The sequence below is a fragment of the Neophocaena asiaeorientalis genome, unplaced genomic scaffold (assembly GCF_003031525.2).
Source record: "Neophocaena asiaeorientalis asiaeorientalis breed wild unplaced genomic scaffold, Neophocaena_asiaeorientalis_V1.1 scaffold241, whole genome shotgun sequence".
Lineage (NCBI taxonomy): Eukaryota > Metazoa > Chordata > Mammalia > Artiodactyla > Phocoenidae > Neophocaena > Neophocaena asiaeorientalis.
In genome coordinates, this window is record NW_020172287.1 from 249,641 (window position 1) to 277,254 (window position 27,614).

The 27,614-nt window shown below is 44.8% G+C and overlaps 1 protein-coding gene across 2 annotated transcripts in view; it reads left to right on the top strand.

Moving 5' to 3' along the window:
• The window catches only part of GFPT2 (glutamine--fructose-6-phosphate transaminase 2), a 42,999-nt gene that overhangs the window by 995 nt on the left and 14,390 nt on the right, over positions 1-27,614 (top strand). Inside the window, exons 2-9 of one of the 2 annotated variants that reach the window (XM_024765351.1) lie at positions 12,912-13,019; positions 13,895-13,993; positions 14,493-14,618; positions 17,059-17,117; positions 17,786-17,920; positions 20,209-20,270; positions 22,634-22,713; positions 23,151-23,268. In XM_024765351.1, the coding sequence (XP_024621119.1) occupies positions 12,912-13,019; positions 13,895-13,993; positions 14,493-14,618; positions 17,059-17,117; positions 17,786-17,920; positions 20,209-20,270; positions 22,634-22,713; positions 23,151-23,268 (787 nt within the window). The remainder of the gene's footprint in view (positions 1-12,911; positions 13,020-13,894; positions 13,994-14,492; positions 14,619-17,058; positions 17,118-17,785; positions 17,921-20,208; positions 20,271-22,633; positions 22,714-23,150; positions 23,269-27,614) is intronic. The other variant, XM_024765357.1, reaches the window with a different exon arrangement.

The following is a 27,614-nucleotide window of genomic DNA, read 5'->3' on the forward strand; positions in this document are numbered from 1 at the left end:
GCAAAAGTTCCCTTGGCCTTTTTTTTTTTTTTTTTTTCCTTGAGTGGGATTCAGTTTCCCATTCCAGCCTCCTGTGGCTGGAGGACCTGGTGGAACTTTTGAAGCCATGAAAGGCCTCTGTCTGACCGTTCTCAGGGCCGCTGGGGTCGGGTGTGCCAGCAGTGAGCCGTGGGCCAAGGTCTGTACAGGCCTTGTTTCTGAGGCCAGGCGCTCCTGAAAAAGTGAAAAAGGACAGACTGACCAAGGAACAGGCAGCTGACTTTTGGGGTGCAGCCTCCCGCAGGCCAAGCAGACAATCAATTTAAATTCCTGAACCCTCAGCAAAAATGTCAGTACTCCTGGGTGTCATTGGTAATGTACATATAGGGCTGCCGGTAGGCATTCCTGGGGAGAGAGATAAGGCAAAGGTGGCAATTTTGCCAAGAAGCTTTGGGTTCCAAACTCCTTAGTGTGGCATTCAAGGCCCTTGGCCACCTGGTGGTCTTAGAGCCAGACTGGTGCACCAAGACCCTCCCACTGGGTCTGCCCCTCCAGCATGAGCAGCTTCCCTCCTTCCTCCTCTCAGATGCCCTTCTGCCCCTACCACCACCCTAGCCATCCTGCTTCCTATGTATACCCACCTTTCTCTGTTGTCCTTCTGAGCCTGGGGGCGCTCAGACTCTCAATTCTGAGTTTGTTCTGCTTTCTTAAAGGGCTGCTGTGTTTTTGGCCCCTAGGGAAAGGATGGGCTTTGGTTTGTAACTACCTGTGTCCTCCCAACAGGGCTCCCTGCTGGCACACCCCACCCTCTAGTCCTCAGTGAAGTCTGGGAGTCTTGTGGAATTCCTGCCTGGAAAAGTTATTTCCTTTTCAAGTAGCCAAGAGAAAGTCTCAGCTGGGTGCTAATGTGCCTTTAACATCTTTCTGACACTTGCTGGAGCAGCCCTTGCACAGAGGAAGCTGTCCTGGGCTCAGAGCTCAGAGCAGCAGATGGCTAAAATTGAACCCATTGGTGTGGTTTGTTTGTGGGTTTTTTTTTTTTTTTGGATTATGATCTGTGTATATATGGCAAGTGATATTAGTTTTCCTTTATGTTTGTTTTCTTTTGTAATGAATTTATTTAAGTTTTAAAAACTTTGGTCAGTTTTATAGAAAAATATTAAAGAAATGATTGTGCTTTTGGTACAAGGATAGTGCAAAAATTGTGAAGGTGCTCCTGGAATAAACCACTTACCTCTTCACTTTACATTTGGGGAAATTGAGGCCCAGAGAGGTCTGTGCATACCTTTGTCTGAGCAGTTGTTTTAGGTCTTTTCTCTGGACTGGCTGTAGCCCTGCTGGGCTTGAAGCCACCTCAGAGCTCAGATCTCTGGGGCTGGTTCCGCAGTGGTCAGCAGGGGTTGAGCTAAAGGCCTTTCCTTATCAGTTCCTGATGACTGGGCTCACAGTGCCTCCTGCTCTCCCTTGTCTTTGCTGCTTCTCCCACAGGAAGCTGGACCCAGTTCTAGTTGATTCTCCACACACTAAGCAGATCACCCTCAAAGTTTTAATGAACTGAGAGTTTATCTGAAGCAACACATAGGTACTCATGGGTGGTTTTGTTGACATCTGGGAATTGCTGGCATTTTGCTGACTTTCTGCTGATGAAAATGTTACTATATTCCCTCTCCCTCCCTACTTTCCCCACTCTAGAGAATAACTGCTCCTGGAGAGGCCCTGTTTTCCAGGCCCTGGGGCTCTGTGGGCATGGTCCTCCCCTCAGAGAAGGGGCAGGTAGTTGGAGGGGCAGTCCAGAGGCTGACCAGGGACAGAGTAACTTATGAGGTAAATGTTGCCATAGAGGGAAGACCTAGGGCACAAGCTGCAGCCTGGCAGCCCCATATCAAACCGGCAGCCAGACATCTTTCTGTTTGGTGCACAGAATTTAAACTTTTTTAAAAAAAATTATTGTAGTTACCGAATAACACAATTGGGAGATTTCACATTAAATAGGTAGGATTTTGGCTTCTCTTGAAAAAATCCGAAGATGAGCAACTCTGAGTCCATGTTTCTGAATAGTTTACAGTGATCCCTGGGATGACAGGTGCAAGCTTCCCATTTCTCCCACCCTGACCCAGCTGCCCCACTCACTGATGGTACCTGATGGCCCCCATGCAGTCTGAGGTTGGGACCCCAGCACAGTGGAGGCAGAGACACTGACTTTCCCCAAAAGAGAGAGAGGGACCTGGGACAGTGTCACAGGCCTGATTTCAAGTATGAGCTCTACAGAGAGAAGAGGGTGATAGGTGTGCCAGGCTGAGGGCACAGCATATGAAAAGGCATGGCGGCATGCGTGCTTGGGGATGTGACAAAAAGGATTGCATGTCCCGTCTATGAATTCTTAAATCTTCCCTGTCCTTCATTACTACACTTAGTCATCTATGAGGTGGGAATAAAAGACTTGAAGAAGAAAAAATGCTTAGTTTTTGCTAGAAGGTAAAGCCCTTGCCTTGAATTCATCATTTGTATTAGATCCTCTGACTGCTGTAACAAATTGCCACAAACTTGCTGATTTAAAACAACATAAATCTATTTTCTCACAGTTCTGAAGACTAGCTGTCCAACAGTCAGTTTTACTGGGCCAAAATGGAGGTGCCAACAGGGCCCCACTTCCTCCAGAAGCTCTAGGGGAGAATCTGTTCCTTGACTCTTCCAGCTTCTGGTGGTTGCTGGCATTCTTTGGCTTGTGGCTACTCATTCCAGTCTCCTCTTCCATGGTAACATCACTTTCTCCTCTTCCATATTAAATCTCCTTCTGCTTTCCTTTTATAAGGACACTTGTGATTTCATTTAGGGCCCATCTGTATAATTCAGAATAATCTCCCATATCAAGATCCTTAACTTAATCACATCTATAAAGATGCTTTTCCATTTACAGATAGATTCTAGGAGTTAAGACCTAATATTTTTGAGGACGACTATTCATCCAGCTACAGTTGGGTTCTTGCTTTCAGATGCCTTCTGCAAGAATAGTCCAGTGTTGCCAATCCCAGATGGCTACAAGAATGTTGACCAGAGGGCTACCAGCATCTGTACCACACACACCCAACTCCTCTGGTCCCAGTCAGAAGGTGAATGTAGGCATCAGTTAAATACCCCTTCCTTCACTGGCATCATGCCACACACCCAGATGGACCAAATAGTGTTCATACTTTCTCTAAAAGTCAGTTCCCATGTCATATAAATATCTTGCATCTTGCTCTCTATGTGTGTACGTGATACCCTTCCCACTCATCTCTTCTCTGCAAGAAACAGGCATGGTTTTATTCCCCAGAATCAAGAGGGGCCAGGACACACACCGACACCCACACACAGTGTGTTTACTGCACAGCAGTCTTTCAGGAGAACTTGTCAAATGCTTACGGGGACTCGCTTGCCTCTCGTCTTAGGTGAGGAAACAGCAATCCAGGGAGATTACTTGGCTCGGGAAAGCTCATCCTTTTGTCCCAAACTTCTTTTGGCTCTCAGAACCCTGTCATATTTGACACTCCCTTCCTCCTTATAACAGTTCTGTTCATGGATGGATGCCTCAGAAGAGACTGGACTGGAGTTGATGGGGCACAGACTCTGGGGTCAGGACGCCTAGCTTGTTGCCTCTCCAAGCCATAGGAGCCTTGAGAAACGGAGCCCCCTACACAGTAGTGTGCAGATAAATGTTTAACAACCGGCTCTTTGGTTTGCCAGTTTCTATGGTGTGAATACTCTCACCGTGGCTAATTTCAGGTCACCAGCATGAGGTCCTTGAGCATGGAGTTGGGAAGAGATGCACACAGTTGGCTCTTCGGAGCCAGTCTTAGCAGCTCTTTAACACCCCTGCCCCTACTTATGGGACTTTTGTGGCACTCTCTGGAGGGCTGCAGAGAGGCCAGCTGGGCGGCCAGCCAGGCAGGGGCTCAGCGTGGCCTCCACCCTCCTCCACATCCTCCTTCTCCCCGCTGCATCATCATGCCATTTCCCCATCAGTCTTATTCATCAGGGGTTTCCCGAGTTCTGAGAAACCTTCTGGACATTTTGTGATATAAGATTAGTAAATAGTGCTTTTAAATTGAGGAGTTATTTTTATATTTAGCAAAATTTGCTTATAAAGGAGTAGTAACTTGAGATTACAAACACTCTTGGGAGAACGTTCTGAAGATTCATTAGGTGCAAAGCCAAGTAATTTAATCTAGTCATCTGCCTCTTTTTAATTTTCAAAGGAAATATTTCACTGGAAAAAAAAAGTCTGGCTTTTTCATAGCTGAATTTGGCAGTTTGAACTTTTTTTTTTTCTTGAAAGTTTTTTTTAGTACAATTAAGAGTATTTGTATGTTGCTTCCCCTTTGTTTTGGTGAAGCCCTAACGGGACAGGGACACCAGGAATTTTCTATTAAAAAGAAAAATGCCTTTCCCACATTTACTGCAGGAAGCAGAGTCCCCTGTTATCTCAGGGATTAGAGTGTTGTGGTAACTTGAACCCTTGGAGTCCCAAGGAGGCCTGAAACAGGGTAAGGCTGTCCCCAGAAGAGCCAACCCCCTCCTGACCCTGAGCCAGGCCTGGGGACTCCTCTTGCCTTTGTGAGAGGACCCAGCTGTGCGATCTCCACCTTTACTCTCACTTCTGTGAGGAAGCAGCAGAAATTGTCCTTCTCACTTCATGAATAAAGTGGCCTTCCCCAGTCTGCACAAGGGAGGCCTGGACATCCAGAGAGGCCACAGCCTCCTTTTGCAGCCCTTGCTCCTGGCCCAGTGGCCTCCCTTTCCCCGGGGCCTCACCTGGAAGGGTATACTGCCCACCTCCCCTGGCATGCCACACACACACTGAGGAATTTTATGAGGCATAAATCCAACTGGCCATGTCTTCCAATTTGGGACTTAGAATATTATCTAATCTCTAGTAGACTCGTGGACTAAGGAGGTCAACCTCTTCAGTTCTGAGAAGCACTGGATGGTGGTGGAAAGAGTGACCTTGGTCTGGAGAGGGTCCCATCCTGGCTGGGTGGTGACATAGCTCCAGTGGAGTGAGCCTTACTCTGTATGAGGTACACGTGGTATCTCTGCCTGGGACTGTTCACCCTCAATCACAGTGAGGGCAATGTCTTTCATTGGGAAGCTGATCCTTGGAAAGATGGAGAAGTTTTCCAAAATGATAGCCACAGAATCATAATATGGACCCTAGCCCACCCACTGTAAACTTAGACCTTCTTCCCTCATCCTCTAGGCCCCAAACAACCCCTCCCCCCATCCAATACCCCAAGCACCCCAGGGGTTGTAGAGAAGGTTCCAGGAGTTCAGTGATCCTAGTTCTGGCTGGGAATCCAGAGACATTACCCCTCCATCTTGTCATTGTCATTATCTGTCACTTGAAGGTCGAAGCTCCCCTACCTGCATGGATGGACCTCTGTGGTGCATTTGGTCCTGAGTTCCTACATGATCTCTCAAGCCATATTTGGAGGGAACATTAGAATTCCCAGACCCCCCAAGGTGGGCTGGACTAAGTAGCCACAGTCCCTTCTTAAAGGGCTCGTGTCCATCCTGCATCACATCTACAGTCTCTTCTGGAGTCCCTCTGAATTTATCTGGGTTTTTCTACCTTTGGAACCTTTTCTCACTCACTTTTCCCATCAGTTTTAAGAGTGGGACCCTGAAAAGCTGTTTCGAAGCTCTGGATGCTAGGATGGCAGTGTAGGCAAGGGGTATACGCTGAGCTGCAGTGGTTGGGCCAAGGCAGCCTCTGCCCCAGGGCTGGGCATCTCTCCAACCAGCTTGGAGGTATTCGCCATCCCTCTTGGTCAAGGGAGGTGTATAGTGGGAGCCAGCCTTGCTGTGGTTGCCTCTGCCCTGTGAGGAGGGGCCTAGATGGGAAGAGAAAGGTGGAGTTAGAAGCAGGAATGTCCCAGGGAAGGAGTGACCTCCCAGGGGTCAGGGAAGGGTGTATCAACATGGCCTGGACCTCACCAGGGGAGATCTGAGGGTGTCCATCAGAGGCCAGATGGGCATCTCCCCACGGGCCAGGCCCCCTCTGCAAGCTATTTCTCATCCCTTGGAGTAGGATTCTAAGACATCTTATGCTAATTTGGGGGGCAGCAGTGATGAGCCCCCTGCAATCAGGTAGACCTGGTTGTGATTTACTCAACTCTTTGGACTTGGAGCCAGAGACGCCCTGTCTGTCCATGGGAACCACAGCCTGGATATAGGCATTGTGAGGATTAGACAAGATGAGGTTATGAAAGTATTGGCACATGGAAAGACTTCATGAGTGGTGATAGTGGTGATTGTGATTTACTTTGCAATCCCACCCAGTGGAGTTCCGGGATCCTTCCCCAGGACCTGGTTCATTTATCTAGAAGGCTCTCCACTCTATTCCTAGGGTCCTCACAGTGCATGATGGTTGGGGATGGGTAATGCTGGGGCATATACGCCTTTGTGCTTGAGTGTCTTAGGGTTACCCTTAGAGCAGTGCCTCACTGCCCTGGTGAATGGAGCTAACACTCAGGGACACCAGACTCAGCACTACCCACCTCTCTTGCCTTTCTGTCCCTCGTGCTTACACTTGGGGGTTCTCTCTGCTTGTCCGTGGTTGAGGGTGGTTGTCTCCAGCCCAGCTCAAAGGTCACCTTCTCTGATCAACCCCCGCCCCACCAAATCCATTCATTTATTCATGTATTCATTCATTCAAAAAGTAGTTACTGAGCACCTAAAATGTACCAGGCTCTGCGCTGGGCTCTGGGAATATAGCAAGGAATAAGACAGGTAAACAAGACACGTGTGGTCTCCATCCTCATGAAGGTTACAATCCAGTGGGGAGTCAGACAACAGACAAGAAGGGAAGTGCTATATAGGAAATAAACAGGGCCATGTAACTTTTTAAAAATCGGGAGAGGAGAAGGCCTGTGGGTGAGCTGTCGGCCACCTTTGCAGAGAGTCGGTCCAGGAGCCTTCTGCCCCTTTCCCACTTCTCAGCTCTCAGCCTCTCTGCCTGCAAGTCTCCTGAGGGGTCGGGTGGTCCCTGTGCATCATGTCCTCTCATGACTCGCCTTGCAAGGCCCCCTGACTGGTCTATCTTGGCACTTCGCAGCACGCAGCACAGTGATGAAGCCCCTGTGGGCCAGAGAAATGTTTATGGGATGATTTACATCTTAATCAGTCTGTAACCAGATCACACATTTGGTTTAATCATCATTTCCCCAAGTAGAAAGCCAAAAATAAATACCAGTAAACTGGTACTATTTTCCTTGTGGTTTTATTTAATGATAATTTCTCAAGGGCTTCCCTTGTGCTGTATACATACCTGCATTTGTGCCGCATGCTCCCCAGGAGGAGGAAGCTCTTTGCCTGCTCCATTTTCACAGATACAGACACTTACTATGCAGCAGGCACTGTTCCTCTTGCTTTACAAAGACTCCCATGAATTCTCACAACAACCCTAGGAAGTAGGTGCTGCCATCACCACGCTCCACTGGAAGTTCAGTGACTTGCTCCAGGCCACGCAGAAGCAAGGAGTGGGCTGGGATTTGAAATGGATATTTGGCGAAGGTGGTAGGCCATAGCTGCCACCCTCTGTGCTTCTTGCTGTCACAGACTAGTGAGCAGGCGAGGGAGGAGGAACCCAGGCGGGGTGACCCTGACCCTGTCTTTTTACGCACTGGACCGTGTGCTCAGACTGCTTTCTGCCTTCTCATGGCTGTTGTCCCTCCAGGTGAGCAGAGCTGGGGAGCCACGGTGAAGTTTATTGGGCTAGCTGACAATCCTGTACCCACCACTCTCTAATTCATAGAGCGGTACATGGTAACATACTACATACAGGCACGTGGCAAAATATCCTGACTGTACAAAAAGGACACATGCAGTGGGAGAGGAGTTTCTGCCTTCTGTCCAGCACCCTCGTCAGTGGCAACCACTGCTCCTTGGGTCTTCCAGAAACACGCTATGTGTCTCCCTGCCCCACCTTGGGTAATTTACAGATGTTCTGCAGGCCACTTTTTTTCTTTGACACATCTTGGAGATGTAGCCTGTTTTCCAAGAGAACACACAGCTTCACCTTGTTCTCTGTATAGGGCTGCCTGCATGTGGCCCTACAGTGGCCACATGTGGCCGTGCCACCACTTACCTGGGCCCTGCCAGGCATCAGGCTGTCCCCAGTCTTCAGCTACCACAGACAGCGCTGAGCAACTATCCTAATGCATGCACAGTTGAATCTCTGCACAGATATCTGTTGGATACATTCCTAGAAGTGCAGAAGCTTTGTGCAACAGATGTGTACATTTTAATTTGAGAGATTGCCAAATTGCCTTCCAAAGAGAGTGTACAAATATAAACTCTCACTTGTTGTCAAACTGGTGGATCTTTACTGATTTCATAGGTAAAAAATGGATTCTCACTGCAGCTTTTATTGCAGATGAATGGGATTCCAGAAGGGAATTCTGATATGAATAGCAAACAAAATTCCTGGGAAAGCAGCTTTATTCTATTCCATTATTTTTTTAAATAATAAGAGCACAGTATAGGTGCTGTTTTATTCACTTTCATGTGGTGGTGTGCAGGGAGAATCCAGCCAAGAGAGAGGAGAGAGACAGTGCTTAAAAGAATTTACTGAAAAGAGGTTGGTATGCAAGAGATTTCATGTTAAAAATTAGATTTATGCCTTCTTGCACAAAGACCTTGAAAACCACTTCTTGGCAGCCCCTCTCACCACAGTAATCAACCAAACGGTGCTTGAGTGGCTGCCAAGCCTCCCAGCTGGGTGTGGACACAGCTGGTGGTCCTGATGGCAAGGACCTTTAGCCGTTCCAGCCAGTTCCAGCCCACCAGGGGCTCTGGCAGCAGCACCTCCCACCAAGGGGGCTGTTCTGGGTCTCAGAGCCAGAGATGCATAAGTGCCTGACGTGAGTTCAGAAGTGAAGTTTGTGTATGGTGTTAGGGAGTGTTCTAATCTCATACTTTTACATGTACCAGTCCAATTTAATAACAAATAAAAAAATAAACACAGAAGTGAAGTTTGGCTCAGAGGACGGGGAATTGCAGGGGAGAATCGGCAAACATACAGCGCTCTTGTAAAAGAATTTCGGATTTGAAAGAGTTGGTGTTTTTCCTTTCAAAACATTTAAAACAATTTATGCATATATTTGTTTGATGACCACCTCTCATTCTGACTATAAGGATCATGTATGTTTTATTTTCCTTGATATTTGTAAGACCTAACAGAGTGAATGCCATGTAGGAAAAAGGCTCTAGATATTTTCAAAAGAATGAATAAGAGGATGAATTCTGGCCAAACAAATAAATAAAAAGAAGTTGAAGAACACAGTAGATTGTATATAAAACTGTGTATTATTTTTTTAAGGCATAAAGCCAACAAAGAAGACAAGGCCACTGAACAAATTAGAATAAAAAAAAATATATCTTTTATTCCATGCTTATGGGAGGAAAATAGACAATAATTTGACTTTTGGAAATATACATTGTCTCTACCCAGCCCCCCCACCAAAAAAAAAACAAGAGTTGGTGTATGGGCCTTTGTGTCATCTGCAATGCCTGTTAGCTCCCCTTTGTGAGGGTGCAGGTATAATTCTAGAATAATTCCCAAGGTGCCAGGAGAGTTTTGCAGTTTAAAAGACTACAAAAATGGTTTGTGAGTTGCTGCATCCTTCATATAGCCACCTCCCATAGCTATGTGCTCTTTACATTGACTGGAATTTGACCATATCCCTCCAGGGAACTTCCTGATTTTTTTGCAGAAAAATTAATGTTATAGAAAGTTTTACCTAAGCATAGATTATGGTGATGGCTACACAACTCTGTGAATATACTCAAAAACCGTTGCATTGTACACTTTAAATGGGATAATATTATGGTATGTGACTTGTATCCCAATGAAGCTGTTAAAAATTTACATTAAAAAGTAGCTGTCTTTTTTTTTATATATATGTAAGGTGACAAAAATACATCCTCTGACCAGAAGTGTTTAGGTTTGAAGCGTAGGGTAAATTGTGAGCTCTTGAAGCACAGATGCTAAGCTGGGGAAGCGCTTCTCACCTGACCTAGAAGACAAAAATAGCTGACTGCCAAAATTATCCTTGGCCATTTTTAAAAGAAAACGTCTGTAACTGCTCAGAAACCACAGTGTGCGTGTTTTTAAATATAAACCCTGCCCCTTAATACTTGTGTGCAAATATATCCTGTGTACAGTAGCATACAGTACCTAAGAATGCAAAATATAATTTTTAGCACTGTATAATCTCATCGCCTATTTTTTGACTGTCTAGATTAATTTTAGCAAGTTAAATTTCTATGATGTGACCCTACTTACTGCTTAGGAATATAATATTTACTTTAATCATTTAGTTTAAATCATTTAGATTAATCATTCATTCAAAAATACTATATTGACTTGAATATAACCTAGAGTCATTACAGATATTACAGAGATATGACATGTGGTTTGCTCTATAATCACGAACATCCCTTAGTTATCTGCAGGCAGGTTGCCCTCTCCAAGGTTTATATCTGGCAAATATTTTTCCCAGTTTTATTGAGATATAATTGATGTATAACATTGTATAAATTTAAGATATACAACATAATGATTTGTATATGTATATATGTATTGGTATATGTTACATATGTATGTGTATATGTATATACATATTGCAAAACGATTACCCCAATAAGATTAGTTAACATTCATCACCTCACGTAGTTAAAAGTTTTTCACTGTGATGAGAACTTTTAAGATCTACTCTCTTAGCAACTTTCAAATATACAATAGAATATTAACTATAGCCACCATGCTGTACATTACATCACCAGAATTTATCTTATAACTGGAAGTTTGTACCTTTTGACCACCTTCACCTAATTCGCTCACCTCTCATCCCCCATCTCTGGCAACCACCAATCTGATTTCTTTATCTATGAGTTAGTTTTTTGGTTAGATTCTATATAAAAGTGAGATCATACAGTATTTGTCTTTCTCTGTCTGACTTATTTCACTTAGCGTATTGCCCTCAAGATTCATCCATGTTGTCACAAACATCAGGATTTCCTCCTTTTTTATGGCTGGATGATATTCCATTAATATTACATATATAGGGCTTCCCTGGTGGCTCAGTGGTTAAGAATCCGCCTGCCAATGCAGGGCACATGGGTTTGAGCCCTGGTCCAGGAAGATCCCACATGCCGTGGAGCAACTAAGCCCATGTGCCACAACTACTGAGCCTGCGCTCCAGAGCCCACGTGCTACAACTACTGAAGCCTGTGCACCTAGAGCCCGTGCTCCGCAACAAGAGAAGCCCCTGCAATGAGAAGCCCGCAACCAAGAGTAGCCCGCACTCGCTACAACTAGAGAAAGCCCGCGCACATCAAGACCCAACGCAGCCAAAAATAAATAAATAAAATTAATTAATTAATAAAAATAATACTACATATATATTCCATGGCTACTTTATCCATTCATCCATCAATGGACACTTAAGTTGTTTCCATGTCTTGGCTATTGTAAATAATGCTGCAATGAACATGGGGGTGCAGGTACAGGTATCTGGAAATTTAAAAATTTTGCTCAGACCTTTCTGTCATCCCAGAAAAATGTTGAGAAAATTTAAAAATAATAAAATTTAAAAATTAAAATTGAGAAATTAAACCTTCTTTTAACCCTATTCATCCCCGAGGCAGTGCTGCCCAGAGGTTAGGATCATTTAAGTCCTAAAATCAGGTCTCTTTGGTTCCACTCCTGACTCTGGCCCAGTTCCAGAAGGTAAGGGGAGGGTAATGGCAGGTCCAACCTCTAAGACTGCTTCAAGCTTTGATTGATACCTGTGTAGCAATGCTTAGCCCAGTGCCCGGCATATAGTGAGTTCTCAATAAGATGAGTCCCTTTTCATGATCCATACTGTTGCTTCCCTGCTTAATACAGATTCATGGTCATTCTATCCACATACATTTATTGAACAAGGACCATGTGCCAAAACGCCTGTGACCTTGTCAGGGGATGTAGATGTCTCAGGATGTACGAGCAGGTGAACACTTCTGGCCAGGGCCTGGACAAGCCTGCCCTGGGAGGTGGGGTTGGAGCTGAACTTTGAGAAGGGAAGGTTTTCCTGTGTAGGGCAAAAGGACAGAGGGGTAATGGGATGGGACACTCACAGAGCAGGATAGAGACAGACCAAGGGTCTGTAGTCTCAAGCAGGGAAGTGGAGGAGTTTGGAAAGAACCAACATGATGACTGTTTCTTCCTATTTGGGAAAATATTATTTTAATATATGAATGCAGAAAATAAAGCCAAACAGAATCTTCTAGGCTGGTGGGCCTCCCTTGAAGATAAGGATTCTCTATGAGGCCAAGAGATGATTTTATGCTTGCTATTGTAAAAGTAGTGCTTATTTATGGTAATGCTCCAAGTAGTAGGGCCAAGTGGAAAGTGGAGCAAAGGCCCCAGCCCCTGTTCCTACCTGTCACAGGAGGCTGGGGTGACCTCCTTTTGACTCTTCTCAGGTGTGTTCTGTGCAAACCAAGGAGTACACATAGCGGGGACTTCCAGATGGCCCTAGGTGGTTGCTTTGTTTTGCTGATCTTTTCTATTATAAATGTTGCCACAATGAAAGGCGTCTTCTTCGAGTATGTCCATAGGAGAAACTCTCCACAGTGGAATTGCAAGGCCATGGTGTGTGAGTGTGTTCTTCACATGCTTTGTGAGTCCTTTTGTCACTGCAGGAGGGCTGCATACAATGTCCTTCTAGAAGCAGGAAGGGAGTTCTGCTCTTCTTCCATTATGTCTGGGGAAGGCCACACCTTCCTCTGCAGACAGCCTGGAAGCCCTTCAGCAATGTGCCTCCACTGGTATCTGTTTCCCCAGAAGTGTTTTCTTCTAAACACGAACCAAGTGTTTTATAAACATATGGTTTTCCCTCTTTTAACAGGAATCTTCGCCTACATGAACTACAGAGTCCCCCGGACAAGGAAGGAGATTTTTGAAACCCTCATCAAGGGACTGCAGCGGCTTGAGTATAGAGGCTATGACTCAGCAGGTAGGCTCTGCAGGCTGCTGCCATATAAACATAATACTTGTTCATTAAAGAAATTTGAAAATTTCTATAGAAAAGTAGAAAGAAAAAGCAAAGGTAAAAAAATATCCATCACAAGCACCCCCCATCAATATCTGTGTCCCTCCTGTGGTTGTCTGGGGTCTGGGGACGGTAGAGGTGTCATGCAGATATTTATTGTTTTATCTAATTATAATTATGCAATTCTGTAATTTTGTGTTCTTCTTGCACTTACATTGTTTCTTTCCATTATCCTAAACACTTCCTAACATAATCTTTCTAAGTGGCTGCACAGTCCTCCACTGGATGCCTATCTCAGAGTTTACTCCTTCATCCACATAATAGGTGGATATTTAGTCTGTTTCCCATTTTTAATTAAGCAGCCTTAGGAGAAAAAGGAGAGCCAGATAATTATATATTCCTATAAATTCTTAATAGAAAGCAAGTCAGATGAAAGATTGCAGGAACACTAGTGCAATGGAAACACCAGCTAAAGTAGCAGAATGCAAAGTGCACAAATGTCCTTAAATGAGCCCACTGCCCTTGGTGGCAGACGTGGTGGCACCTCTCCTGCAGGCAAACTCCGAGAATTACCCTGGTTAGAAGCCGGGGTGAGGCAGCCACAGCCTGGGTTCTAGGCACGTGTTCCCTGATTGCTGGTTAGCACTGTCACAGTCACAGCCTCCTCTTTCCAAGTCAATATCCTAACACTGTCTAGTTCTCTTCTGGGCAGCAAGCCTGGGGAATAAGAACTAATAAATCCACAGTTCTGTATAGCCCTCACCCAGGGTCATTCCCTGTAATGAAGCGTGGGAGACAAAACTTAAATTCCAGTACAAAAAATCATGTTTATGTTACAGGTGTGGCAATCGATGGAAATAATAACGAAGCCAAAGAAAGACATATCCAGCTAGTCAAGAAAAGAGGAAATGTCAAGGCTCTTGATGAAGAACTTTACAGTATGTGAAAGACATTCCAAGTCAGAGTAATAATCACAGCCTGGATCACTTTAAAATCTTTAATTCCAACAGCATTGGAGACTAAATATATTAACCTACCCAAGCATGGAAAAATAGGAGGGTTAAGTCCATGTTGCAAAACTGTTTCCCAGAATGTGGGATGGTTTATTTCAGGTGATGGTGCGCTGAGAATTTTCTTTTCAATATTTAGTACTTAATGTATTTTAATGTTTCTGGCAAATGATACTGCTTTTCCATTTATGGTAGGGACCTGTAATTTTCTTTTTAAAGTAAGTTTATTTCAGTTAAGTGAGTTAGGTTACTGATAAGTACTAACTAAAGCAAGGGTCTGGCAGAATTCTCCAGAATGGGGCCTTTGTGGTTGATGGTGGGATGTACTTTTGGTGTAGCTGATGTGTCTTCATGTAATGAAGTCACCTCATGTAACAGTACCATGTCAATGCTTAAAGTGCGGCAAACTTATTTTTCCTTCATCTAGAACAGGACAGCATGGACTTAAAAGTGGAGTTTGAGACCCACTTTGGCATTGCCCACACACGCTGGGCCACCCACGGGGTCCCCAATGCTGTCAACAGCCACCCACAGCGCTCAGACAAAGGCAACGGTATGTAGTATAACCTTGCTCCCCTGTCCTAGTGGTTGTGCCTGGCCCTGACCTGTGCCAGGGTTGATCCACACCCACCACCAACTGGCTTCTCAGCATCCCTGTCTTCCCCGAGTATCCAAACTGTTGGCACTGGGCCCTAGAAAGGAGGCAAATTCAACCTGGACCCTGGTAGTGCTGACCTTGCAGGCATCCACAGGAAAACAGTGGCACTTCCCATGAATGCCTTTGGCTCTGGGGACCCAGCCTGAGTGGGACTTGGTGGTGTAAAGGGTTGAAGGCCTGGGCACTGCTCCTCAGTTAGGGACCAGAGTGTTCCAGAGGGCTGGGCACTTGAGGAAAGATTGGGGTTCCTTCCTTGTCCAGCTATACCCATCCCTGCCCCTGAAGAGAGTGGTCCTGAGCCAGGGCAGGTGGCAGTGCTGATCTTGTTTAACATCTGAGGTGCCTGCTCCAATCCTGGTCCCTGTAACGAGGGCCACCCAGTTCTCCTAATTCCCCCCTCACCATGTCAGCCCCAGCTCATGGGTCCACATCACTTGCCTGAGCCCCCAGGACAATTCTTTATGTGGTGGTTCTCTTAAATGATGTCCCAGTCTCCTCTCATGGGGGAAGGACTGGTAGGTCTGCAGCTCCCACTGGTGGCTCTCAGGGACTCTGTGGTCAGCACCCAGGGGTGTCAGGCCTCTGGCAGTAGGACACATGGGCATATGAGATGGAGACTGGGCCTTTTAGTGGGTCTCCACTCTGGGTTGGGCCTGGTCAGGTCAGAAGCACCCATGACCCACACCTGGGCATGATGCGAGAGGGTGTCCAGTGGAGAGAATGATTTCTGGAGTCAGCTGGGATCCTCCACCCCAAGCTGACTCCAGAATGTGGCATAATGCAGGTTCTTGCCAAGCCTCATATTAGAGTAAGGATCAGACACGTAAGAGTAGTTGTAGGGTATTTACTATTAGCTAAACACTTGACAAGCCTCACTGCCATTAACTGTCTTGGAAGTCAGGCCACAGGAGAGAGCAGCACCTCCCTGGTCAGTGTCCTTTGCCCCTGTGGGCACTGCAGTGCCTGGAGGCAGCTTACCTTGCCCGATTTGGAAAGGAAAGCCTCCTGGAGAGAACAGGAGGGCCCCATGCACCTCTCTCATCAGAGCAGCCAGAGGTAGCACAGGGACCAGGCTATACATACACCTACATGGTCAGAGACTTGGGTAGTGAGGTTTCTTTGCTGGGGACCATTCCTTGCATCTGGTACATGCCCTGAGCCATGAGACGCCCCACTACAGGGTCAGGCACCCTACACTCAGGAGGGGGACAATAGACCCCATGGCGCTGAGGACCTAGGATATACATCCAGCCAAACCCCAAGCCAGATGCAGAGGCTGGTCCCTGGAGCAACAGTGTTGGCTGAGGTAACACACTGTACCGAGACCATGTGCCCTGAAATGTCGCCACCTCAACCTCAGCCTCCTGCCCACTGAGATGATAGGGTGAACCCCCGCTTCACTGCAGACAATGATTCTGTGTCCCCAAAGCAGCTAGGCTCCAAGGAGATTGCCCCCACACCCAAATTTGGAAATGCCTGCCATGACTCAGGATGAGTAATTGAAAATAAAACAACATGGGAAATAAGAAAAGATTTGTAAAATTTCTCTAACGATTTATCAGTGATATCTGAAGAGCATACTTTTTTTTTTGCGGCACGCGGGCCTCTCACAGTTGTAGCCCCTCCCGCTGCGGAGCACAGGCTCTGGACCCGCAGGCCCAGCAGCCATGGCCCACAGGCCCAGCTGCTCCGCGGCATGTGGGATCTTCCTGGACCGGGGCATGAACCCGCATCCCCTGCATCGGCAGGCGGACCCTCAACCACTGTGCCACCAGGGAAGCCCAGAGCATACTTTTAAGGAAGACTTATACCCAGCAACTACACTGCGTATGAAAATTACACAAAGAAGTTTTCACAAAGAAAATACAGATTCTAGGAAACAAATTAATGATGAGAAGTTAAGACAATAGGCTGAGATGAAAGAAAATGTGACAGGGTTAAGAAAACAATGTGAAGAAACAAAGTCACAATAGATATGAAAACAATGGAGAATGGGATGGTTGTGAAGACAGTTAATAGATAATGAAGGGTTAATGATCCCTTTTGACATAAATACCAAAGCCTATTTCATGCTACTGTAGGCCACAAGTCAGAGCTCAGTGCGTGGCCAGGTTGGTGGATGCTTTTTATCAAAAGAGAAATGTGTTATTTCCTTGGGTTTAAATTGCAGTCATGGCAGATGTCAGCTCTAATCCCTGTAAATGCAGTTTGCTTAACACAAGTGTCTGTATGAGCAGAGTTTGTAGGTTTCAAGCTGTCAAATTGTCTTTCTTCACATCTGACTTGAACTTCATTTCTTCATAGCATTTCTCTCTTGACTAAACTTTTCTTCCAGAATTCGTGGTCATCCATAATGGGATCATTACAAATTACAAAGACCTGAGGAAATTTCTGGTAAGATACTTCCCCTGGGTAACATCTAAGTCAAGTGGTACTGGTCTTTCCCAGAAACTTTCCAACCAGCTCATTTACCTCCAGAAAAAAAGGCAGAAGCTGATTGAGGTCCACTCTTGGCCACGTCACCACATTAGACCCAAAGCTCATCCCCAGCTCAGGCTCCTCCCCAGATCTTGCTGGAGGAGAGAGCAGGGCATTCTCATTTACCTCAAAGGCCGTTGCAGAGTCAGAGCAGAATCAAAAGAACATGAACTTCTTTTTATTAAAGTATCTGCACTGAATAACATACCAACTCATACACCAAATGGAATGTGGGGTGGGAATGCAGGCGGCGAGAGTTTCAAGTATGAAGAGGTTGTGGTATTGGTTGGGAGGTGGGTGGATTTGACTCAATGTATTTGATCATTTTGATTGCTGTTATTTTGCAATGTCCAGATTAATGGCAAGGACAAGCTTCTGAGGCGGGATGATCTCAGGGAAGACTACAATGACTCAGCTGTGTTAGGCTGTGGGATTCAGGCAAACATTTCTCATCCCTTCCCCGTTTTTCCTTGTTCTTGCCTTAAGTCACTCCAAGGACAAATCATAAGGGAGGAGAGGGAGCTGGCCAGGCCAGCATTGCACAACAACCATTATCTGACACTCTGTCCAACCAAATATTACAGGAAAGCAAAGGCTATGAGTTTGAGTCAGAAACAGATACAGAGACCATCGCCAAGCTGATTAAATATGTGTTCGACAACAGAGAAACTGAGGACATTACATTTTCAACACTGGTCGAGAGAGTCATTCAGCAGTTGGTGAGTTACAAGTCTCACTTATCTAAATCATCCCTTCATTCCTCCAGTTTTTACAAACATTTATTAGGCAAACTTGCACCAAGTACCTGAGGATTAAAGATGGCTCATCTACAGTGCCTGGCCTTAAAATGTTACATCCTTGTAGAATTGGGAGAAGTTCTGAGGTTTTGGTGGTAAACATCAAATAGAAACTGCTTTGCTTCGTTTTAACATCTCTGAAATGGTGATAGGCCTTCTGATCTGTGGCTTCTACCAATGGTGTGTTGCACAAGGGACCTTGATTGTGGCAGTTCATGTTGTCATCTTATCAGTTGACTTGTGTGCATTATTGACTTGTGTGCATACATACCCAAGATGAATTTAACTGATGTTGGAGACTTAGAATTGTAGTCTTTCCTCCTGTTTCAGTAAAGCTGTTATTCGTCATGTGGGAGAAATGCCCACAAGTCCTTACTGAGTGGAGTTAGAAGGAAGGAAGAGGCAATAAAGACAGCAGGTGTAGACTTTTGAGAAGTTTGGTTGTAGAAGATTAAGGGTGCAAAGAAATGGCCCAGTGAAGGGAGAGGGTTGCAGTTCTGAGGCAGGATTGTATTTTTGTGGTAGGAGATATCAGATCATGTCTGTGTGCTGAAATGAATGATCCAGGTGGGAGAAAGAGATTGGTGATGTCCCGGAGGGCTGGACCCATGGAACAAGGTCCCTGCAAAGAGGCACATTGTGGAGGGATTGTCCAAGAGAGACAGCTCGTTGGAGGAAGAGGTAGAGCAGACCCAGGCCCGCCATGGGACGGTGGAGGGAGGAGGAGAGGGCTCCAGACTTACTAGAATCCATCCTTCTGAGCATCAAAGCTGTCCAATAGCTCCCCTGAGATGGAGACAGCTTGGAGACTGTTCAGGGCCGAGAATCTAGAACATCTGGGGTCAGAGGCTGCTTTGGGTACAACACTGTGGTTTAAAATATATGACCCTTTGGTGTTTTCAGTCTTTTTTTAAAAGTAAGTCAAACCCTTTGCCCTATGACTCCCATTTTGGGGGACCTTAATTTAGAGGACATATTTATAAATAAAAGCCTGTCCCATAACTAATGTACAGTATAGTTTTGCAGCATAGTACTTTCTCTTTTCCATTTGTAATTTTAAATTTTGGAACTGTCTCTCAGTGATGGCACTTTTAAACTTCAGTGATTTATCTGAAGCAACACAGGGCTCTTTTTGGCAGAGAACGGGAAGAGTGTTTCTATTTAGTCCTACTTCATTGCTGACAAAACCAGCAGGGTGAATGTCAGGCTCCTCAGGTTCTGTCTAAAGCCCCTTCATTTTGGGCAGTTTGAAAGGCCTTTAGGGACCTGGAGATGCTGGCCCTGGGGTCTCTCTGGTTGTGTTACTGAGTTGGCAAACTGGCCATAGCATGAGGCCATGAAGTCTGCCAAGTTTTCCAAACCTTGTAAATCCAGATTTATAGCTGGCTGTACATAAAGTCAAGTAGGGTCATGATTAGTACAGGATGGTCAGAATGTAGGAGAGAATTTTGCATTGAACTTTTAAATAGGAAGAGCATTTGGAGTCTTGAGTTAGGAGAACTATATTCTAACTCTGGTTTGCACAAACCAACAAGCTGAGGCACAGAGCACAAATGGCAGTCGTTGCCATAGAAATAATTGTAACAACTCGTACTTCTGGTGTGTCTCTATATGTCAGACACTGTTCTAAGCATTTAAAATGCATTAGCTCACAGAAGCCATACAAGGTAGGACTATTCTCATTTCCATTCACCATGAGACACAAAGAAGGCTGCAGTGATTGACCAGTTAAGGGGTGGAGCCATGATTTGAACCCAGACACTAACGTGTGTTGAGCTAAACTTAGGTCGTGGATTAGCCCCTTTAATCCTCACAATTACTCCCTGAGTAGGTACCATCCCTGAGGCCCAGGGCAGGACCCCTGACTATGGTTCTCATTTCCTGAGGTTCTAACTGCAGCAGTCCACCCAGGTCATCACAGAGCTGGGAACTGTTCCTTGTGGGCCTGGACAGGGAGATTTATATTGCTTACAATGAAATCCACAAGTTCTGGTCTTTGATACTTGATTGTGGTACCACCTGTTTCACTTTCCCCTCCTGACATCACTCTGCGCAAGCTGTCCTACATTCAGCACCCTGAGTGAGTGACCCCAGGACTGCCCACAGTGAAGAGGCTCCCAGGGAGAGCTGTCTGGGGTAGTGGACTGAGCTGCAGCAACCTAGCTTAGCCAGAGTAAGTTGTTCCTCACTCTCCTTTCCCGTCTTTTCAGGAAGGCGCATTTGCATTGGTTTTCAAGAGCATCCACTACCCCGGAGAAGCCGTGGCCACAAGGTGAGGCAGAACTCAGTGACATTTCCAGTAACAAATAAATAAAATAAAATCACTTAGCTTGAGGCACAAGGGCCTCTGGCAAAACAGAAGGTGCTCACTCTATCTAAGGGACAACTGTGGCTTAGCCACAGAGAATGTACCCCACCATCTCTGTGGCTGGAGCTTCTGATTTTTTTAAAGAGAAACTAGAAAGTTGGATTTTTATTTGAAATCTCTAGACTTTTTTTTAGAAATTGACAACACATTCAAACTAAAAATAAAGTTGTATAGCAAGGGCAGGTCCAGGTTTCAGGTCAACTTCAGAGATTCCCTTTAGAAAAAGCATGCAAAATTATGAACATGAAATTAGGAACAAAAATGAATGTTGATTTGAATCCAGTAAAGAAGACGGCTTGAAGGCCAAGAGCTCAAGCTTCATCACCTTCATGCCAGGTATGATCCAGGAATCAGCTGAGAGGGCCTGAGTCAGCCCACATGTCCTTCTGTTAGAGCCCTGTGACCCCCAGCAATGTGTGGATTCACACAAGTGGGCATGTGAGTGCCATCCTATAATTTTATATTCAGATGGGTGGATTATCCACCCATCCGTCCATCTGTCCATCCACTCATTTGTCTATCTACCCATTTATCTGTCCATCTATCTATCCATCTGTCTATCCATCCATCAATCAATCTGACCATCTATCTACCCATCTATCTATCCATCCACCCAACTAATATTTGTTGAGTATTTACTGTGTACTGAGCCCTGGGGACCTAGTGACACCCAACCTGGTCCTACCCTTAAGGTAGCAGTCCCCAACATTTTTGGCACCAGGGACCAGTTTCATGGAAGACAGTTTTTTCACGGACCAGTGGCAGGGGGGATGGTTTCGGGATGATTCAAGCACATTACATTTATTGTGCATTTTATTTCTATTATTATTACATTGTAATATATAATGAAATAATTATACAACTCACCATAATGCAGAATCAGTGGGAGCCCTGAGCTTGTTTTCGCTTGCCAGTCACCAATAAGGTTTTTTTGTTTTGTTTTGTTTTTTTAAATTTATTTGTTTATTTATGGCTGTGTTGGGTCTTCGTTTCTGTGTGACCAATAGGATTTTGATATGAGTCTGTAGCAGTTGATTTATTACAGTCTCTGTGCAGTCAAACCTCTCTGCTAATGATGATCTGTATTTGCAGCCACTCGCCAGTGCTAGCCTCACTGCCTCAGCTCCACCTCAGATCATCAGGCATTAGATTCTCATAAGGAACGGGCAACCTAGATCCCTCACATGCGCAGTTCATAGTAGGGTTTGTGCTCCTATGAGAATCTAATGCCACTGCTGATCTGACAGGAGGCAGAGCTCAGGCAGTAATGCGAGCGATGGGGAGCGGCTGTAAATATAGATGAAGCTTCGCTCACTTGCCCGCCCACCACTCACCTCCTGCTGTGTGGCCTGGTTCCTAACAGGCCACCGATCAATACTGTGGCCCGGGGGTTGGGGACCCCTGCCTTAAGGACTGGACAGTTGTGCAGGAGGACAGAGCAGGGCAGAAGATGGTGATGCTCTGTGATGGGGGTTGGGAGGCAGTGCACGCGGGGCCTAAGGGGAAGCAGGTGTCGGCCTGGGGAAGGCAGGCAGAGAAACCAGCGTGAGCAAAGACAAGGAGCCCAGAGTGATTGTGGCGCTTTAGGGATCTGCAGTTAGGCCAGGATGGTGATGGGGAGGGGCACTGGTGGGACTTGAGGCTCTTCTAGTCTCAGTGTGTGCTTACTGACACCTTTTGTGTGCCAGGCATGGGTGACAAGAGCGAACAAGATTGTAGGGACACTGCCCTATGAAACTCGAGAGCTGGTGGGGAGTGGGGAGGTGGGCAGAGGCCCAGCTCTGCAGGATCTAGGTTGCCCTGTGGTTGCAGGCTTCATTGTGAAGGCACTGGGGAGCCATTGAGAATGCACCTGTGGACCAGACTGTCATAGTATCTAGGCAGGAAATTATGTGAATATATTACGATTTTATTTTTTTCTGGGACAGGAACTAATTTACCATTTGGAATTTAAGTCTTTCAAATCAGTGAATTATAAAATGCCAGTTGGTCCCTATCAAATTTTGAAACTCCTTTTAAAATTTATTACCATGTTATTACTAGTTTGCAGAAGAAGATAGCGTGAAGAAGCAGTAAAGCTTTACTTTTCTAAAATGTCTATAATTAGTGGCTCTATAAATTCTGGGACAAACTTCGGGATGTCTTGGGAGCACTTTGCACTGGGGAGAGGGCTAGATGCGGGGACCTCTCTTCAGTGCTCAGAGGACATCCAGCCAGGCCCAGGGTGTCAAGGCAATGGGTAACTCGATTCCCTCTTGTCCCTACAGGAGAGGCAGCCCCCTGCTCATTGGAGTGAGGAGCAAATATAAACTCTCCACAGAACAGATCCCCGTCTTATACAGGACACGTAAGTTTCTTGAGAAGGACTTGAACAGCACAGCACTGTTCTGGTGCCAGCAGCTCCCCTCAGAGGCAGGATGCCTTCCTTCACTCTGCTAGGGCCAGGTCCAAAAGGTTTTCATGCAACTGGGACTTGGCTCCATTTTTTCAAAAGCTTTTTCTTGTGGATATTTTCAAGCACATACCCAAGTTGAGGGAGCTGCTGCTGTGGTTCTGTTATATAAAGGCACCTGTGCCCTGATTGGAGTGTTGATTTGGTTTGTTTTGTTAATAGCCAATTCAGTGCTCTTACTATTTGGGGATCTTTTACACAATTTGGCTGATGCAGCCAAAGCTAAAAATTGCACATTTCTCCCACACATATTCAAAGGGGAAATTGGCTTCTTCGTGTTGTTCCAAGAAAATAGTCTAATGGGATTTGTGATCCTTTCCTTCATTTGCTAGGCAATATTGAGAATGTGAAGAATATCTGTAAAACAAGGATGAAGAGGCTGGACAGCTCGACCTGCCTTCATGCTGTAGGCGATAAAGCAGTGGAATTCTTCTTTGCTTCTGATGCAAGGTAGCTACACCTTGTTTCCTGTCTTTCCTAGGATTATGTAATCAAGAATGACTGGCTAAACACCCCCATTTCTTACTTACTCCCCCGTTTGAGCTGTTTTCTCAAGGGTCAGCAAGGCGAAGCGGTGATGGTAGATTTCAGCTCTCGGTGGCCTTCCTGAGGGAATCCTTGCCCACTGAGCACTTTTTACATGGCTGTCATCAGCAGCCCCGGTGGCCAAAGGCAAGGTCTACTGATCTACACAATGTTTTGGGCCTGTACAGAATAAATGAATTAGTTGCCAACATTTTAAAACTGGGAAATTTCCCATAAAAATCTGAATTTCTAGCTTTTCTAAAAAACCAGGAGATCTGAGCACACCAGACTGCTCCCCCCAACCCTCTTTGGGGCCATTCAAAGTCTGCTCCCTTTAGATGGGGCAAGTGTCTCCAGACCTTTGGTCCTTCCTGAACCTTGCCTGCCTTTGCCAGAGTCTGACCATTCATAAAAGACAGAGCCAAGACTGAGGGTTTTGGTCCAAAGTCCATGTTCTCATCAATACACCAAACAGTAATTCTGCAATTTGAGAAAGTAGGCTTCATGCCCATTTTAGTACAAAAAATGTATACACACACATACACTTAGAAAAGACCAAAACACTTTCCTGCTAGTTGAAATAGAAAACCACCATAAACACCACCATTACTACCTCCTTTATCCAAACCTTTATTATGCCTCTTTCCCACCAGCCTCTGGTAAGGCCTTGCTGTGAAGCAGGGAGGACACCAGGTGAGGTCTCCTGGGACACGTGAAGTAACAGGAACCTACAGCCCAGGCTGCAAGGCCTGTTTCAGCCCACAGCCAGCATTGTACTTAATGCTGATATGAAAGGTCAGCATTTCCCAAACCTGTGTTCCTTAGGGCACCATTTCAATGAGAAGCTAATATTATTTCAATGATTCTAAGACATGCAATTATTCTATAGATTTTAGCATCTGTAAGTGGCATCTGGGAATTATAATTTGCTACAGTTTTTATATACTTCTTAGAAGTATATAAAATAATCATGATCTTAAGATCAATGTTACCACTCTATGACATAAATCACAGCAAGATCCTTTTTGACCCACCTCCTAGAGAAATGGAAATAAAAACAAAAATAAACAAATGGGACCTAATGAAACTTCAAAGCTTTTGCACAGCAAAGGAAACCATAAACAAGACGAAAAGACAACCCTCAGAAAAGGAGAAGTCACAGAGAAACTTGTCTTTGACCTGAACTTGAGTTTCCATTAAGATTGCAATGCAGGGATATTACAGATGAAGGTAATCACATAAACTTACTATACTGAAACTTGCAGAGGTTATGAGTGTTGTTCAAGATCCCAAAGCAAGTGCATCGTGGAATCAGAATTTTAAGTGAGGCCTAATGAACTAAAAACAAACAAAAACAAGCCCTTTCTGTGATACCATGTTGCCTTTGAAGTAGTTTTTTTGGTGGGCTGGTAGAAACTGGTTCCAGTGTTTCTTGCAGGAATGACTAGTTCTGTCCCCCCGTGGCCCCCCACCCCCGAGTTGATCCTCAAAGTTTCCTTTAGAATGGACTTGGTAAAATGCAGACATACAAGTATTCATGATGCCTGTGTCCAATCATTTCTCCTGCCATAGCCTACTTCACTTCTAGGATTATATGAATTGAATTATGCTTTTCCCTCCTCCAAGAATTCCTTTCTCCCTATGGGGCATCTGGGAAACCCACTTCATTTTTCAAAACTCAGTTTACATGTTATGTCTTTTGTGCAGACTTCTTTTTAGTGTTGTGATCACACGCTCCTTTCTGCTACCCTTGCACTTCTGCATGCCTGATTGTTGCACTCGCTACACTGTATTGTAATTGTATTTTTTACATATCTCTGTCTTCTCCTGGGCAACATTCCTTGGGGCCAGGGACTACCTTTTTTCATCTATTGATGTTGCCTTAGCATGTTAACTGTTGTGAAGTAGTTAGTTATAAAAATGAGATTTGATTAAATTGAAAAATTGTTATGTAAAAAAAAAAATCAATGTTACCTTATATTCAATGAAGTATGGTAGATGTTTCTCCAAAAAAAAAAAGACAAATGCTTGAAAGGAGATTAAAGAATTATTTGTAGGCAATACAATTATATACTTTAAAAATCCAGGGCTTCCCTGGTGGCGCTGTGGTTGAGAGTCCGCCTGCCGATGCAGGGGACACAGGTTCGTGCCCCTGTCCGCGAAGATCCCACATGCTCGGAGTGGCTGGGCCCGTGAGCCATGGCCACTGAGCCTGCACGTCCAGAGCCTGTGCTCCGCAATGGGAGAGGCCGCAGCAGTGAGAGGCCTGCGTACCGCAAAAAAAAAAAAAAACAAAAACAAAGCTAAGCATTCTTTGGGCTTCCCTGGTGGTGCAGTGGCTGAGAGTCAGCCTGGCAATGCAGGGGACATGGGTTCATGCCCCGGTCCGGGAAGATCCCACATGCTCGGAGTGGCTGGGCCCGTGAGCCATGGCCGCTGAGCCTGCGCGTCTGGAGCCTGTGCTCCGCAACGGGAGAGGCCACAACAGTGAGAGGAGCCGCGTACCGCAAAAAAAAAAAAAAATCCACCTGAAAGGCTGTTAGAAGTAATACTCGTGGCTGGTCAGAGTATAAAGGTGTAGAAATTCGACATTCCAGCAGTAGTCACTTTGCTGTCAGCTCAGTGAGGTGGGTGGTAGGGGACCATATCTACCCTGTTCCCCCTCATGTCTCCACAAGTGACTGGCACAGTAGGCTCTCAGCAAACTTTTGTTGAACTAAAAAAGTAATCTATTTACCACAGCTGAAAAAAAAGTTTTAATCCCTTAAAATAAATTTAAATAAAAATAGTCCAAGAACCTGTTTGGAGAAGACTACGGAAGTTTACCATGAGAAATAAGAAGAGATTTGAATAAAGGGAAAGATTCCACATTCCTTGGTAGGAAGCCTTAATATTATTCTGAAAACGTTAATTGGTTTAAAGTTAATTTAATAATTAAAAATTATTTTTAAAGATATTGACTCTTCTTAATCTGTAAATTCGATGCTGTAATTAAAATCCTTGACATTATTTTGTTTGTTTAGGTTTTTGGAACTTAATAAAGTGATTCTATAATGTATTGTGTGTAGATGAAAAAGCATATATTGAAAAATAAGAGTGACCAAGGTGACCCTTTCAGGTACGAAGGCACATAGAGCTCTCGTGACAACAGTGGCCAGCATTGCTGTGCACTTATGGCTGGACACTGTGCTGAGGGCTTCACCAAGACTGTCCCATTTAATAATCACAACAAACCTCTGGTGAAGGCACAGGGGTCATCTCCCAGTTTAAAGCAGAAGAACCCGAGATGGGCTCAGAGGGGTCATGTCTGTGTTGCCCAAGGGCACAGGCTGGTAAGAGACAGGGATGAGGATTCCACCTCAGGTCTAATTCCTGGGCCAGTAATTTTGATGACTGCCATCCATTTTGTAAATTAAAACAGTAATTATATTTAAACATGCAGATGTACACACACATGTGAATACAAACACACGTATTAAGCACTGTCTGAAGGACAATACAATGTAAGTAGCATTTATCTACTGGAGATTAAATCGGGCCGTTTTTACTTCTTCCTCTTGTTGCCTGTGTTTTCGCTTTTTATTCAAAGAATGTATATTGTTTAAAATATTTTTTCCAGTGCAGTGGCTTTCCATCCTTCTTTGTCTTTCTTCCCTAGGATCTGGAGACACCTCTCTTAGAACCATAGAACTTGATTATTTCTCTTTTTAACTTTGCATCAGGAGTTTTAAATGCTCCTTTTTCTGCACAGGGTACATGTTGGTGTAGCACTTGGTAGAATGAGGGTTTTTTTCTCCCATGGTCCTTCAGGTACCACCTTCATGGTTTTTACCATATCTATGTACCACCTGTACTATTGATTACCTAACTTTCTTTTTCATTTACCAACTTTTCTAACAATTTTATTTATTTATTTATTAACAATTTTATTTTTAAAATAAACTTTCTGTTTCCATCTCAAGGGAAAAATTGTTATTTCCACACAGAGAAAGTTACTATAAAAATAAACACAATGACTGCACATTTCATTAGTGGATAGATCTTATAGTTTGCTTTTAAGTCCCCCCGCTTTTTCTTGCTTTGTGTGTGTGTGTGTGTGTGTAAGAAAAGGAGTCATCTGTCCTAATGAGTTTCCCACTATATGGATTTTGTTGAGTGCCTCCTCCATGTTCTTCTGTTCACCATATTTCCTGCAAACAGACGTTTATAGGTGTCTAGAAGCTTGATCTTCAGGTCTGCTTTTTTTTTTTTTTTTTTTTTTTTTTTTTTTT